At 35.9% G+C, this 17,310-nt stretch overlaps 1 protein-coding gene across 18 annotated transcripts in view; it reads right to left on the minus strand.

Moving 5' to 3' along the window:
- The window catches only part of RABGAP1L (RAB GTPase activating protein 1 like), a 785,265-nt gene that overhangs the window by 642,708 nt on the left and 125,247 nt on the right, over window positions 1-17,310 (minus strand). For 17 of the 18 annotated variants that reach the window (XM_023549257.2, XM_023549255.2, XM_023549261.2 and 14 more), the window contains 4 exons: window positions 14,554-14,764; window positions 11,869-12,043; window positions 3,050-3,207; window positions 1,299-1,409 (listed from right to left, as the gene is read on the minus strand). In XM_023549257.2, the coding sequence (XP_023405025.1) occupies window positions 1,299-1,409; window positions 3,050-3,207; window positions 11,869-12,043; window positions 14,554-14,764 (655 nt within the window). Of the gene's footprint in view, window positions 1-1,298; window positions 1,410-3,049; window positions 3,208-11,868; window positions 12,044-14,553; window positions 14,765-17,310 lie in introns of those variants that run through there. The other variant, XM_064276619.1, reaches the window with a different exon arrangement.

A 17,310-nucleotide genomic window follows, 5' to 3' on the forward strand; every position in this document is an offset into this window, starting at 1 on the left:
AAGACTGGAATTTAAACTTGGCAGATATTTTGTTAATCTTTTAAATTAAATATTCAAAATATATCCACACAAACATGTAGTTTTATGTATATAAATGCCATCATATACATGTTCTCTCCTCTCCTCTGCCATGTAATAATACATGTGAAAACTTCAGAGTGTAATCATTCATATTTTCTCTGTCCTTATATAATCCTGTACACACACAGTTTTTTTGTTTTGTTTTCATGTACCTCTTTGGCACAGAAACATATCATATACACTTTTCTATATCTTGATTTTTTTCCACTCAATAACTCATGGAAATCTCTTCATCTGGTAGATTTCTAATACATTATTTTTAATGTCTGTATTATATTCTATGAACTATTTAAACACTTCCCTACGGATAGGCATCATTTCATTTTCAGTTTTTTTGCCACTAAAAACAATGCTGTGATCAATACTCTTAGACAGTGGTACTTTTATTTTCAATTGGACAGATTCTTTAGAATGGGACTGATGTGTCCAATTATAGTTATTTTATAGATGTTGCCCGAATGCTTTTCAAAAATTGCTTTTCACATTTCCATAAGCAATATAATACTCTTTTCTTACATCCCCACCAGCAATACATTATTTTTGCCAACCTGATATCTTATTGTTACCTTAATTTGCATTTCCTCATCTATTCATGGATTGGGTCATCTTTAAATGTGTTTCTCAGCCATCTAAATAGCTTTCCTCTGATTTGCCTATTCATTCTCTTACCCATTTTTGTATTTTGTTTTCTACTGTCAATTGTTAAGAATTCTACGTAAATTGTAGATATTAGCCTTTCATCTGTTATCTATATTACAAATATCTGTATTGACTTTATTAATAGTATCTTTTGTCCTACAATAGGTTTTTTTATTTTATATGGTCAAATATATATCTTTTAATGCTTGTGAGATTCCAGTTACTAGATGGGCTTTTTAATAATTAAAAGAAGTTAAGGTATTGCCCTATATGTCAATAAGGAACAGCAGGAAAAAGGAATGTGATCCAACAAGGTTGAAGTAGTTAATACCAAAAAAAAAGAAAGCCATTTCATGTTTATTTCCCTCACCAATTGAGATTCTCAACGAACTAGCTGCATCTAACTTATTTAAGTAGAGAAAGCATTATTATTACCATTCTCGTTTTTAAATGGAGAAACTGAAGTATGGTGAAAACTCAAGGTGAGTAATACAGCTGAGATTCAATAACATATTTCTTGAAACACAATCACAATGCCAACACAAGTTTTTGGTAGCGTCTAGGAGCAGGCTGCTTACCTTTCAATAGCTAATTCTTTGTTAGAAAGTTGCTGCACTGTAATCACAACCTTCTTCTCTATTCCTTGTTTTAATTTGAAATAAAATTTATCTCTATCCTTTGGCACAGGACTGAAATATGCAAAAAGAACAGGAGTTACCAATAATTCACACAATAAAGCATTCAAGTTAACCTATTCCAAGGTTAGAACTAGACAACAAACAATTTAAGTAGCAACGCCCTTATTCTTAAGATATACTGAACTCTTATCTTGCCACAAAGTAACCAGCTATAAATTTTATAGTCAGCAAAACAGAATTTGCTGTTAGTTTTTAAACTGGATTTTCAAGCACCTTGTATTTTATCTGTAACGAAGATTAAAACCAGGCGTTAAAAAATGACAGCATGATATAATTTCAGATTTTAGTTTTTAAAAAATTTAAGAAATTTGGGAATACAGTGTATTTAATTAATTTTTTTTTAAGACTGCCACATTTCTGGCTCAGCTGGCTGAGTGGCCATGAGTGCCTTCTACACAGTAAAACCCTGTGCAAAAGCAAGAAGAAGAAGAGCTTACTTTTTAGACACCTAGTACTGGAGATGACTATGGCATATCCAAGTAAATACAAATAGAAGAAGGACAAAGATGGGCAGATCAGGGGCAAGCTAATAAAATTTTAGCACAGGCCAGACTGACTATTATTATGAATTCATTCAAACAATAAATGTCTAAAATATGAGTTGCCTTATCTGAAAAGGAAAAATACATTGACCAAGTTATTTGACCTGAGACTCAATTTCTACATCGGTAAAATACAGATAAAATACCTACCTAATAATTACTGTTAAAATTAAAGGCACAGTTCAGGCACATAGGTCATTAAATAGTATTACTATTTCCTGCTAACTACCTTTTTCTGAATTGGAGAAAAATATTCTAAAGTACAAAACAAGGAAATGGTGAATGAAACTATGGTAAAACCACAGGATACACTACCAAAAAAAACACCAAACCCACTGCTGTCAAGTTGATTTTGACTCATGGCGACCCCACGTATTACAGAGTAGAACTGAGCTCCACAGGCGGTAAACTTTATAGAAGCACATCTCCAAGCCTGTCTCTGCGGCATCGCTAGGTGTATCCATGTTGTCAACCCTTAAGGTTAGTAGTTGAGCACAAACGATATGTACCACCCAGACGCCTAATATACTACTGCTGGAGCCCTGGGGATGCAGTGGTTAAGAGCTTGGCTGCTACCAAATGACTGGCAGTTCAAATCCGCAGCCACTCCTTAGATACCCTATGAGGCGGTTGTATTCTGTCCTATAGGGTCGCTATGAGTCAGAATCAACTCGACAGCAATGGGTAAAGGTAAAGCAACCATTAAAAATGATTTTGATTAAAAACATTTTAATGGAAAAACTCTTATAATGTTAAGGGAAAAAAACTGTATATATACAATTGTACAAAAATGTCCCTAGAAATAAAAAATAAACCAAAATGTTAAAAGTGATTGTCTTTTTATTTTACTTTATTGTTTTCCTAAATTTTCTACAATAAACTTCAGTATTTTTATACTCATTAAGAAAACCATTTAACTAAAATATCTGAAAGGCATGAGAAAGACTGAAACATATTCATTCACCAACCAAATATTTATCAATTTAAATCTTTATGCCAATATTATGTAGGTTCTAGAACCTTTATATTAGGCAATATTATTATTTCAGGCATAACGTCAAATTTTTATTAATTCCAAAAGATCCTCACCTAAAGTTTCCTTTTCCGTCATCTTCTTTTACCTCCAAAGAGACGCTGAAGGTAAACACATCACTGTCGGGGGTAGGAATAATCAAGTCTTTAACATCAGACACTTGTCTGGAAGAACGTTTGAAGGCTGTACAGAAACTATATAAAATTCTGCTTACCTAAAAGAATAAAAATGGAACCACCATTAGGTAAAGATTTTAGCTGCATTCTGATACCTCTTCCTCCTAATTCTTGAATCCACAGCTTTCCATGGCCGTAATTTTCTTCAGCGGATAAAGCAGATATAGTCTAAGCATCTATCAGTTGCTTAGCTATTGCATGACATCATTTTCATCACTTATGCATTATAGATGGGTGGACAAGCATATGTGTATGATAAATACAGATCATCCTAACTAAATTATTTCAGCCTAAAAACTATCCTCAGTGTGAAGCCCAAGAGGGAAAACAAAAAGGTAAATTGATTTCACAATTTTTTTATGAAATTAAGAGTAAGACATCACTCTATTTTACAGAAACTTGAAGTTCAAATGTGAAGTCTGTTTTCAAACTTAAACAGATAAATTCCAACAGTAAGCACCACCAAGTCTATACTATAATGTATATAAATACCACTGACCAGAAGAGAACTAAGATTTAAGAGCCATGACTGAGGATCTACGTATCCTCACACTAAAGGAAGGGGGGTTAGATGAGAACCACCCAGATGAGTCAGTGAGTTGGCATGTCTAGCTGTGATTCAGAATGTCTCCCATTACAAAAACACACCAGAGACCTGATCAGAAGTGAACACTGCCAGTATCAGAAGGGCTCACTTCATTATTGTCAAAATTTTTCTTTGAAAACATTTCTCAGATGATATTTAACAAAAAAAAAACAGGATTCCTTTCAAAGAAACTGCCTTTCTACCTAGTTATGCTTGGATTTATTTAGGTATAAAACCCAACCCAGTGCCGTTGAGTCGATTCTGACTCATAGCGATCCTATAGGACAGAGTAGAACTGCCCCCATAGTTTCCAAGGAGCGCCTGGCAGATTCAAACTGCCAACTCTTTGGTTACCAGCCGTAGCACTTAACCACTATACCACCAGGGTTTCCTTATTTAGGTATAAAAAACGCAGATAGCATGTACATAATTTGTCAGGAAAAATTTATCCTATAGATAAAACAAAATGTTTGTTGTTATGGTAATTTCCCACTGAACACAGAGAGCGAGAGCCTCTTCTATGCCAGATACAAAGCATGAGTTATCCTCTTCTTAGAGAACTTGGATGTTATTTACTGTCATCACTCAGTAATGATTCTTTACATCTACATAGCTTTTTAGTTTACAAATTCCACTTATACACATTATCTTATTTGATTTTCTAATAGTCTTTTAAAGCAGTTACAATACTTTACGGATGGGTAAAGTGGGGCTCAAAAATTTTCCAAACATCACACAGGAACTAAGTGACCGGGCTAGGACTAGAATTCTCAATTAAGGCCTTTTTCAGGAGACTGCTTTCTAACATCATTTTGACTAGTTTCCTACTATCAATGATTTATTGTTACAGAGTAGTAAAAAATAAAAGAGAATCAAGCTCAATGAAATGTATGTGTATATGCCTGACTGGTTTATGTAAGTATACCCAAATGTATTCATATTCACTGAGAATTCTTTTACTTAAAAAAAAAATCATCTTTTCAATATCCTTGCCTTTTGCTTCTTTCATCTCTAGCATTTAAGCACAGTAATGAAGATGCTGAACTAAATTACAGTCCCAAAAAAAGCTATAAACATTTATAGATGTTTCTGGGCTTCAAAATATACTATGGAATATCTGCAATGAATGAATCCTAAGATAATTAACAAAATGATGCTAGTAAACATGCCAACAAGTTTTAGCTTAAGTCTGCAATTTCTCTTTTAACTTCCAGCAGCTTCAAAGGGCTAGATACTAAGTCATAGAACAAATCAAATACTGGTTTTAGCAATAAGTGAACCCAGTAAAATGATTTAAAGGGCTTGCAGTGCTGTTACTCAGTGTTGCTGTGGTACACATATGTTGCAGGATTTCCAGAATGAATGCTAGGATGGTTTTATCTACTCTATTAGTACAGGCCACGCTGGTGATAATACTTTAAAAATACATATAAATGGCTCATACTCATTGCCTAGAGAAGTACTCTAAGTTCCACAAGTAAGGAGATTGTTCTGAATATTTACAAATCTTCACTTTTGATAAATGAAAACCTCCTATTCATAGAACTATACTAGTATGACTATAACATTTTATAAGTTGCTTGAACAAGAGCGCTCTCATCAACAGTAGAATCTGTTAAAGTATGGGGTCTTTTTCTTTTCTTTTTCCTATAGTCATATCATCATATATATATCATCATACATATATGACTATAGGAAAAAGAAAAAGACCCCACACTTTAACAGATTCTACTGTTGATGAGAACGCTCTTGTTCCAAGCAACTTATAAATTTTTTTTTTTTTTTTTTTAGTTTTAACTGGGTTACAGTCATATATTCTGCCATAAAACTTATCCCGTATACACACATACATTAGAAAAAAAGTAGTCTTCAAACTTCTCATAGCCACACTTAACATTCATTAATCAGTGACTGTCCTAAACTGTCTTTCCTACACAAATTAATAGTATCTTAAATTAAGTGATTAACATTTTTAACAACTAAGAATGCTGCCTGTTAGCCTAAAGTTAAACTTCAGCAGTAGCATATTTGTTTCACAAAGTTCATAAAATGTCAAAAATATTTTACAGCATTATTATATTACCTTATACAGACGAGTGAAAACAATTAAAACAGCAAAGGGTTGATATAAACCAGAACCGTAGGCCTCAAATGTTATACAATTAAAACAATGACAATTTCACTCATTCATTTAACAAATATTTTTGAGCACCTTCTGTGTATAAAGTATTATTCTAGGTGCTGGGGGTACAGCAGTAAACACAGAGCTTGTATTCTAGTATATGTAAGTTGAAAGTGCTTGAGGTAGATGACGGGGAATCATTAGCTAAATGAAAAGCAGAAATGTTTTGCCTCAACTGGATAGTTATTAGACCTAGCCCAGCAATTTAAGTGTGGAGGAAAAGAAAATCAAAGAACATGTTAGAAATATGCCATTGATGATTATGTCTACAAAGCAAAGTGTTCACAGGAACTTTAAACTACTTTTAGTTCTTTGGGTTATTTCCCACTCCTTGCCCCTAAATATGAAGTCTACTGTTTACTTTTTGCACATTCAGCATTAGTATATTTTCAACAATACAATATGTGTGAAAATAAAGGAATGCCTGTACATAACTTTTGATGCATTATTAGAGTTAATCTCAACCACATTTATTCTTTTTTCCCCCTTCCCATTTCTCCTTCTAATTCTTTGATTTTCATGTGTCTTTGTGTTGGAACTAATCAGCAAGCCTGCCACATCAGAAGACCACACCAAAAAAGTCAAAGAACTTGGCATACTCTACAGTAGATGGAAAGGCTCCGCAATTTCTTAAGAAAAGCGTTAAGTAAACGGAGCTGAGGCAAAGTGGTAGAAGTACGGGAAAAAAAAATCAGACTCCATCTTTCCCTCTTTTTGAAGGAAAAACGCAACAGTACATTGACTTCATAGGCAACACTCAAACCCATTTAACACTGACAATGTCTTTCAAGCTGCTATTTCCACCAAAAAGCTTAAAATCATTTGTGAATTCTAGAGTCTGTGAATAAGCTAAAATGGTGATCCAAGGATTTTTAAGATAAGTTGCTTTAGAAACAATGCTTATCAATATCTATAATTTTTGAAATACATCAGGCAACCAATTACATTATGCAAAGAATATTAAAGCATACACCATGGCAAACTTTTTATACATGTCAAACTATTAAAAATAAAACAAAACAATCTACAATGGGCCTTTCTTTGTAGAAGGCAAGGGTTTATTGACAAATAATACAGTACAATTTTTCCCCCAGAAAGCAGTACTGACACAGAAAGCACTAGATTAAACATAATTGGTTTGGTTTTTGCTTTCTTTTTTCTTCTTCTTGTTTTTTTAAAAAAGGTGAGGAAAAGGGCACATGCAGATATCTAGGAGAGACACCAAAATCTTAACTCTAGTGGAATTTTCAGTAACTTTTATTTTCTTCTTTATTTCAGTATTTTCCAAATTGTCAAATATGCATTACATGTTAACAGTCCCAAAATGTTATTAAATAACAAAGGTGTTTATTAAATTAAATTTCATGGCTAGTTTTTCAAATATAAAGCTTTTCACTAATGCTGATGAAAGAGAAACCAACCTTTTAGAAACATCGTGTGTCGAAAAAAAACTCACCCAGGAAATATATGTAGAAAAATCATTCCTGAAAGGCATCCTGAAAGATATTTGCAAAAATTTAAAAAAAAAAAAAAAAACTTGCTCAAATATATTACTCCTTGAAAGGAGGTAAAATAAAAAGTACATTATCTAAGATTTTTTTTATACTATAAAAATCTATTTAAGAGAAACACTAACAAAATAACTTCTGAATTGGCTTCTAAAATAAGGCACCCTGCTAAAATATCATCTCAATAAATATCTGTTGAGAAATAATATTTTCCTAAGTTTTTTTTTTTTTAATGCAAGGAATAAGATTTTCTTTTATATAGTGGCGTATCAGCAAGCTAAAGGGAAACCAGTGCACTAAAACTAAGGATCTTCCCAATGATACCCTTCATAATCACTTATTACATACCTCTGAACGCCTCTACCAGATGATTAAAACCACGCTTCTAAAATATAACACTGAGAATTTGCTAATAATAATGACAAGTATATCAAAACAAGCATTAAAATCTATTTTGAAGAAAATGGCTAGTAGAAGTAAAATCTTAAAAGAGAAAAAAATTTCAAACAATAAAAATCTTAGACTCAACTAAGCCTTTTAAAATATCATTAAAAACAGTTCCGCATAATATATCCATAAAGATGCAACAAAGAACAGGTGCCTCCTTGACTATTTCCACTATACTTCCTGGTATTTGGCTTTGGTAAAACATTCTTCATTGGAAGCCTAGCACGTCATTCTCCAGTATGAAGATCACTAGCATCAAGACACTGCTGGCTCGTTTCTCCCAACTCCTCTGGGGACTTTATTCTCCCGTATAAAGTCCAGGGTAACAAGTCAAATGTGTCCTAACCCTTCCATGGGAACAGCTAATGCTTGTTTCACATGTGTTCAACACAGCCATCACCCTTGTTGGGCTTCTCTTCTATGACTGTTTGCGCCTGCTGCTTGTAGGGTTTATGGTGAAATAAGAGCATTGCCGCAGCAGCTGGAAGTGATAGCCATGCTGCTGCCCTTTCTTGAGAAGACAGCTTCTGCCTTTGACTGCCAAATCTCTTCAGGTTTCATCCAGGAACTCTGCAAAAAATGGAAAACAAATTAGTGGCAAAATACACAGTCATGCTTAAGCCACAATGTCTATCATCTGTGCCTGGGCCATATGTGCAGTTTCCTGGTACCCATCAAGGAGGACTCAAATACTAAGGATGAAAGTTGTTCCCTGACCACAGAACAGAAAACGCCCAGGAACCATACAACAATATGACCAGTAAATGTAACTAAAACACTTATAGGGCAATTATTTTTTGAGAAGAGAGAGGAAAACAGATGTTGGGCAGATTCTGTAAAAAGCATGGGTAAAACACAAAAGGCAGCTGGAATGCAAGACATGTAGCTGACAAACCCCTTTATAAAACATAATTGAAAACAAAACATAAAAATTCACATTTCATTTTTATCATATTTAAGCAACAGAAAAGTAGTTACTGAAAATTACATGGGTCTTCAGAGGCCAACACTTCAATTTGAAACCCAGCTCTATCATCTATTCCCTTATCTTTAGGATAAACAAAGGTGTCCATACAGTTTACCATCCAAGCCAGAACACTTACCAGACTAAATGGGAGTGCTATTAATAACATGCCTGGACTACAGGCATAAACTAAGCCTCCTCCAAACAAATAGAAATGTAAAGTTACTAGTATAAATAAATACTATCTATGTCATGGAGATGCTATGAGCACCCAGTAGGTGCTTAGCACAGTATCTGTCATAAGCTGTTTACACTGAGCAGAGTGGTTAAGAGCTCGGCTGCTGACCAAAAGGTCAGCAGTTCGAATCCACCAGGCACTCTTTGGAAACTCTATGGGGCAGTTCTACTCTGCCCTATAAGGTCACTGCAAGTCAGAATCAACTCAATGGCAATGGTTTTTTGTTTTTTTTTTTTTTGGTATTCTTCATTTAAGGAAGTCCTTGGGCAATTCAAGAAACCCTGGTGGCACAGCGGTTAAGTGCTCAGCTGCCAACTGAAAGGTCAGCAACTCAAACCCACCAGCTGCTCTGGGGGAGAAAGATGTGGCAGCCTGCTTCAGTAAAGATTACAGACTTGGAAACCCTATGAGGTGGTTCTACTCTCACCTGTCATTGACTGGACAGCAATGGGTTTAGTTTGTTGGGTGATACAATTTGCACTCAACTACTAACCTAAAGGCTGGCAGTTCAAACTCATCCAGAGGCACTACAAAAGGCCTGGTAATCTGCTTGCATAAAGACTACAACCTAGAAAACCTTATGGGGCAATTCTACTCTGTAACACATGCAGTTGTCATGAGTCAAAATTGACTCAAAAGCAATGAATTTAATCCTTCATTTGGTTCCCTGGGTGGCACAAACGTTTAAGCACTTGTCTATTAACCAAAAGGTTGACAGTTTGAACCCACCAAGAGGCAGAAAAGCCTGGCAATCTGCTTCTAAAAGGTCACAACCTTAAAAACCCTATGCAGTGCAGTTCTACTCTGCAACATAGGGTTGCCATGGGTCAGAATCACCTCAGTGGCAACTGGCTTGGTTTGGTTTTTTGGTTATTCTTTGTTTAGAAACAATCACTCATTATAATGTTTAATGACCAACTGTCATGTACTTCTTCTTTAAACAACAAATTTTACCACCAATTTCCCACAATATAACAGTTCAAAAAATGCACTCTAAAAAAATTAATACACGGACACTGCTTTCTCACAACCTGCAATGTACCAAATATGCTCTCCAGAAATGCAATTAATACTGTTTAATACTAAATCCAAAATGGTCAGACCAAGAATTTCCCATAGTCTTGCCCATTGCTTACTCACTGTTAAACCTCTAAAAAATGACAAACATTAACCCTACCCATAAACAAGTGAATGCTGTAACCCAAAAAGGGAAGGTTTCATACCATCAGTTATGGAAAATGCTTGCAGCCAGGTCCCTTTCAGTTTCTTTCTGCAGCGGTTTTTCTACCTCTCCAAGCAGCAGGTTCTCCAGTTCTTCAAAGTCATTTCCTTGCTGTTGAGCTCCAGCGATCCAGAAACCACAGGTGTGTTAAATGATGGCTGCCAACATGAAATGCCAGGACTCTACCATCTGCTTCCCCACCTCTGCAGTGGAGTTTGTAAGGATCATAAATAGCTCCCCCTCATTCATACAGACATACACACATTCTTTCAACATATTTATATTCACTGTCTACTATGTGCCATGCATGCTAGCATACTTGTACTCATTTGCTCTATCTATCACACTTTTTGATCAAGAAGTCAGTTAACATATGTATTTTTTAATGTGAGGATGAAACAGATTAAGACCTGTTTAAACAAACAAAAAACCAAACCTGAACTTCTTACACTAAGCATGAGTTTCGGCAAAGAACTTCTATGGTTACAATCTAAAATATGTTGTGTGTGTGCATATTAATTTTAGTGTAAACCAAACAGATTACTAGGGCATAAGAACTGACGTACCCCTTACACTTAGTATCAAACACTGAAATCTACGATCCAATGACTTTCAATTTTGTGGCCAGAAATAAACTCCCAGAACTCCTGTTAATACAATGGTTTACTCATGTGTCATGGTAAAAGAACAGAATAGCTACTGCTTCTAGCATTTTCTACTGACTATATTTCCAAAATCAAACACACCTAAGAGCTTATCCATTCAAACTCAGTTATTAGTCCCTTTGAAATGAGTGCAAGCACTAAAGTTCCAGTAGTGTAACTTACTTTCCATTTGGGGAGAATTCAATAGATAATAGGGGGAAAAAAGTGATTCCCCCACGTGTTTAACAGCCATTTGAATCTGATCTACCCCTCCAGTCTAAAAATAAACCAACAGTTAATAATTGCTAAGAACTTGCTAGTTTCTTCAAAAGACTACATCTGATACTCCTGCTATATACAATACTTATGTTTTTAATTAGGCCAATTCTCCAAGCGAAAGCTAGCCTCTGAATGAATGCACATAAAATAAATAATCACTGGTTAAAACCACAGAGATCTGTGAAACAATTTTAGTGACGGCAATATGCAACTACCATGCCAAGCAGAGAAATAGGTACTGTTATAGGCTCTTTTTTAAATCACATGGACCAATCTACTTGGGCAAAATGATAAAAGAGGTACAAAAAAATTCTTCCTTTCTGAGCCTTAGCAGTTACTATCATGGTGGTATGGGAAGACAGCACATCAAGTAGTATCTTTCTATTACACCTGCTAAAATATGAGAGTGCCCCACCTATAATATCACTTTAATGCTCAAACATATTAGACTCAGTTTTCCATATTCCATTCTATGCCATTACAAATAACTTTCTCTTTCGAAATATACTCCAAATGTAGGCAATGTGCCATATGGTCACACATACTAATTTATAAGACAGTGAGACTAGGGTCCAAAGTATTACCGTAACTCATCTCAATGTACTCTAAGTACAATATATTATACTTACTGCCTCTTTAATTTCACAGGAGAAGACATGTATCTGAAATTCTTCTGAACCATGGGAGCTCTCCGTAAATGCAAAGCAATCACTCTCTGTTGTCCCATCATGTCCACGTGCACAGAATAACACCTTATAGATTGGAAAAGATGCTATCTCCATATTGCTGGACTGGTCTATAATTCTACAGAACAGAGATGAAAAGTGAGATAAAACATTAGCCATCAAAGAACAAAGGCAAACAGTTTTACTATGCCAGTATATGCCATGTAAACATAACTATCTTCAAGTCACAAAAATAAAGCGGTACTAAACATGCAGGAAAACAAATTATCTTCATATTCTTGCAAATAAATAAATGCACACAAGCATTTTTCATCTTCCTTTGATAATTTCTTCATTTTCAAGTTTCCTATAATCCAACTCACTTATTCTCAAAGCCAAGTATACACTGCCTGTTAAAATCTACGTCATCCATCCTTGAAGGCTAGTGTTGTTCTGGTATGACAAAAGGAATGCAGACTAGAGGGCACAGACCATCCCTGAAGAATCCATTTCTATTCAGAGCAGCACCTATAAGTTTATCCAAGTTCTCCAAGTCATTGTTCAACTGGGACCTCTTTGCCCCCCAAAAAAGGTCAGAGTGGTTCCAAAGATGGAATCAACAGAATTTAGGAGCTGAAAGGAATTTGTGAGATATGAGGCTGAATACTTCTCTGATTTCTCGTACACAAATCCTAAGCCCTACATTGACCTAAAAGACTCAAGACACATTCAGGATTTAAAACTGAGAAACTAGGTAGACAGAGAAATGGGGGTCTGGGTGCAGAAGTTTCAGCCACCAGAAATAAAGAGGCAACTAAACACACTAAGTCTTTGTCTAAGTGTTGCCAGCACTTTCAAACCAAATAAATAAAAAAAATAAATAGACAACATTAAATGGCATTTTACATTTTCAGGAGATACCAAATAACAATATATTTACCAAACTCTCTCCTGAAAAAACAAAATTTTTACCAAAATTTTATAAATTGATACCAAAATAAAGTTCTAGAATTTTCCCACATTCTAAACTTTAGAGAATGAGGTAAAATCAGAAAGTTTTTTTTTTTTAATTAAATCAACTTTCAGGGAATAATCTAGGATTAGAACACATTCAATCTGATTTCCTAGACCTGGTCCATTTATTTGCTCATCATTTACTGAAATTCTACAAGGGGCCACATACTGCTCTACCCACTGGTGCTACAGAAGTGAAAACACAAAGAACCCTCTTCTATGGAGCTTATATTCTACTAGAAAAAGAGAGCATGGTGGGAGGGGGGACGGGGAGAAGGAGAGGGATAGGAGATCAAATCAGGGCAGTAGGTCAACAATGGCCAGATCTGGTAGGATTTTATAAACCATGGTAAGGATTTTAACATCGCCAAGTGTGATTAGAGGCTGAGCACAGGGGAATAACATTATCTGATTTACATTTAAAGAAATTCAAGGTTTAATGGTTTCAGGGGACATCTAGGCCAACTGGCATAACAAAATGTATTAAGGAAACATTCTGCATCCCACTTTGGTGAGTGGCGTTTGGGGTCTTCAATACTAGCAAGCAGCCATCGAAGATGTATCAATTGGTCTCAACCCACCTGGAGCAAAGGACAATGAAGAACATCAAAGACATAAGGTAAAGATGAGCCCAAGAGACAGAAAGGGCCACATAAACCAGAGACTCCATCAGCCTGTGATCAGAAGAACTAGATGGTGCCCAGCTACAACCGATGACTGCCCTGACGGAACACAACAGAGATTCCCTGATGGAGCAGGAGACCAGTGGGATGCAGAGCTCAAATTCTTGTAAAAAGACCAGCTTAATGGTCTGACTGAGACTAGGGGGACCCTGGAGGTCATAGTCCCCAGACCCTCTGTCAGCCCAAAACTGGAACCATTCCTGAAGCCAACTCTTCAGACGGGGATTGGATTGGACTATAAGACAGAAAATGATACTGGTGAGGAGCGAGCTTCTTGGCTCAAGTAGACATATGAGACTATGTGGGCAGCTCCTGTCTGGAAGTGAGATGAGAAGGTAGAGGGGGACAGGAGCTGGTTGAATGGACACGGGGAATACAGGGTGGAGAGGAGAAGTGTGCTGTCTCATTAGGGGGAGAGCAGCTAGGAGTATATAGCAAGGTATACATAAGTTTTTATGTGAGACTGACCTTATTTGTAAATTTTCACTTAAAGCACAATAAATATATATATATATATATATAACAAAAACAAAAGAAATTCAAGGTTTAGATGACATTAAATATTATTCCTAATTAAGCATAAGACAAAAAGTCACTTTGCTTCTTTTGAGTCTGATATACCTAATTAGCTTAAAATCTAACACCCACTGTAATCTTCTGAACCACTGTCACATGACAAGCTGAAAGCAGGTTTCTATTTGCCTTCAAAAAAGAGATAAACAAATTACAAGTATTTTTACCATTTTATCCCATTATAATATTCTAAGCCTAATTTTGCAAATGTCCCTTGCAAAACAGGCAGTAGAGTCTAAGCCTAAGCACAATATTTACTTGCGTATCTACAGTGTATAACTGAATTCACAGTAAGTCCTACACCTCATTTATGATGTAACATCGCAGCATCACCCAAAAAGCTTAATGCATGTCTAAAGAAAAAAAAATTACTGCTTACCTCACAGAACCTTCTGGAACATTTGGCACATACAAAGTAACAGGAAAGGGATATTGACTGGATGATTTCATAGTTGCCATTGCCCGTAAGGCCTCCACTTCATTACGTGGGGAAGAAACCTTCATACAGCCTAAGTAGGTCAGTTTGTTAAATAAAACACTATCTTCTTCGGTTAGTCCAACTGGAGAAGATGGTCTGGGTGTAGAAATTTCTGAAGAAGAAAAAAACGAAAAATCCCTCAGAAGTCAATGTGAAACTCCACAGTGCAATGACTTCTTACTGCTCCCCCCAAAAAAGGTACCCGGATGGCACAGCGGTTAAAGCTCTCAGCTGCAAACCAAAAGGTCGGTAGTTCAAATCCATCAGCAGGTCCATGGGAAAAAGATGTGGCAGTCTGCTCCCACAAAGATTTACAGCCTTGGAAACCCTATGGGGCAGTTCTACTCTGTCCTATAGGGTCGTTATAAGTCAGAATCGACTTGATAGCAGTGGATTTGGATTTTTTGTTTTTGTTTCTGCCCCAAAGAAATGAATTTTTTCAAACAAAATGTAGTAGCAGAGAGGATCTAAATGTGTTTTGAACGATACCGTTCCACAGAAACAGAAAGGGGTGCCACCAAGGAGCTTCAATGGAGTTGACCGTCCTACACCCTGCTCCGTGTCCATTTCCACAGATGTGTTGTAATTGTCAGGCCTGGACCTAAAATTTTATGTGATTTTGGGGGTGGGGGGTGGTTCAAAGTTTCTAAAACTACTACTGGTGATTATGGTGATAAACATTTTATTAGGCACTTACTCTGAGCCAGGCATTTTACGAAACACTTTACAGGGATTATGTCATTTAATTCTTGCAATATCCCTAAAACCAAAAGGCCCATTTCCACTGAGTCGATTCAACTCATAACGACGCTATAGGATAGAGTAGAACTGCCCCGCGGGATTTCAAAGGAGCAGCTGGTAGATTCAAACTACGGACCTTTTTTTGGTTAGCAGCCAAGCTCTTAACCACTGCACCACCAGCGCTCCATAACCCTAAAGTAGGTTCTATTTTTATCTCTATTTTACAGATGAGGAAACTGAGCCTTAGAGAGGTTAAGTAACTTGCCCAAGGTCATATAGCCAGAGAAGTAGAGCTAGGGGGGTTCAAACACACACAATATCTAAATTCCAGGTATCATGCCTTAATCTCTATGGTAGGTGTAAAATGGATGAATTAGACAAGTGTCGTTTTTACTCTGCTTTTATAGAGTATCAGCTCTTCAAAGAAGTCATTGTTCTATCCTCTTTTTATTCCTAGCACTTATAGTGTCTAGCACTGGTGACACAACAATCAAGTGCTCAGCTGCTAATCGAAAGGTTGGTGTTTTGAACCCACTCTGCGGCTCCACAGGAGAAGACCTGGTGGTTTGCTCTTGTAAAGACTACAGCCCAGAAAACCCTGTGGGGCAAGTCTACTCTGACACGTACAGTCACTACGAGTCAGAACTGACTCGACGGCACACGACAACAACAACAATGACAAAAGAGTGGATACTCAGCATCTATCAAATGAATTAATTACTAAATAAATGAGTTTTTTTTTTTAGGGCTAGTGGTCCTTTCCCCAACCTATTAGGGCAAACATTCTTCATCCTGACCACCACTAAATGCATCGTTAACTACAACCTTACTGTAGACAAAACTCATTGGAACTCTCTCATTATGACCAGTAGAAACCCTGGGTTAAGCAGAAAAACAGCAAAAATATGTTTTAGCAAAGCCAGATTTTAGATCTTGTAAAATCACACACCAAAATAAGAGATTCAATTCCACCTAAACAAATATAAACTCAGTCCTATTAAAAGTCACACTTGTAAATTCTCTCACTCTTTTCTCTCCAGAAAGATGCAAAGAGTAACAAAGAACAGGAGAGATAAAAGTCATCTTTGTATCCAGGTATTACCTTAGCACATAGCAGTCAACCAACAAAGATGAAAAGTACAATTGAATCCAAGTAGCCAGGATATAAGATCACCAAAATGACAAAAACCCAGTAAGTCATCATACTGCTTAAGCAAAAGTTCTCATCTATCTAGTTTTATAACCGGCAAACAACATATATTTTATTTTCAGTTTGGATCACTTTAATCTAGATAGTGTCCAGACAGTTCCTTGCCACTAAAGTTTACCTGATATTTTAATCCAACCACAATTTTGTTAGTAAAAAACTGTGTTGATTACAACTATGAAAAGGCAGCTAAAATGTCTTATTGAAAACAAAAACTAGAAATATGTAACAAGAAATGAATACTAAAAACTTATACAGCTAGAGCAATTAGGGCAGAATAAAAATATAATAAAAGCTATCCATATCAGGAAGGGAGAAGTGTAACTATCCCTTCTCACAGATGACATGATTCTATACATAGAAAACCCCAAAGAATCTACAAGAAAGCTATGAGAACTAATAAAAGAATTCAGTAAAGTGACAGGGTACAAAGTCAACACACAAAAATCAGTCAGGTTTGTATAACTCAGCAATGAGCAAGCAGAAAAGGAAATTAAGGAAACATTACAACAGCATTTACAATAGCATCTAAAAGAATAAAGTACCTAAGAATAAATTTAACCAGGAATGTGAAAGACTTATACACTGAAAACTGTAAAACATTACTAAAAGAGATTAATGAAGATCTAAACAAATGGAAGGACATTTCATGTTTGTAGATTGCACGGCTTAATATAGTTAAGATGTCAATACCACCCAAAGAAATCTGT

This window comes from Loxodonta africana, chromosome 25 (assembly GCF_030014295.1).
Source record: "Loxodonta africana isolate mLoxAfr1 chromosome 25, mLoxAfr1.hap2, whole genome shotgun sequence".
Classification (NCBI taxonomy): Eukaryota; Metazoa; Chordata; class Mammalia; order Proboscidea; family Elephantidae; genus Loxodonta; species Loxodonta africana.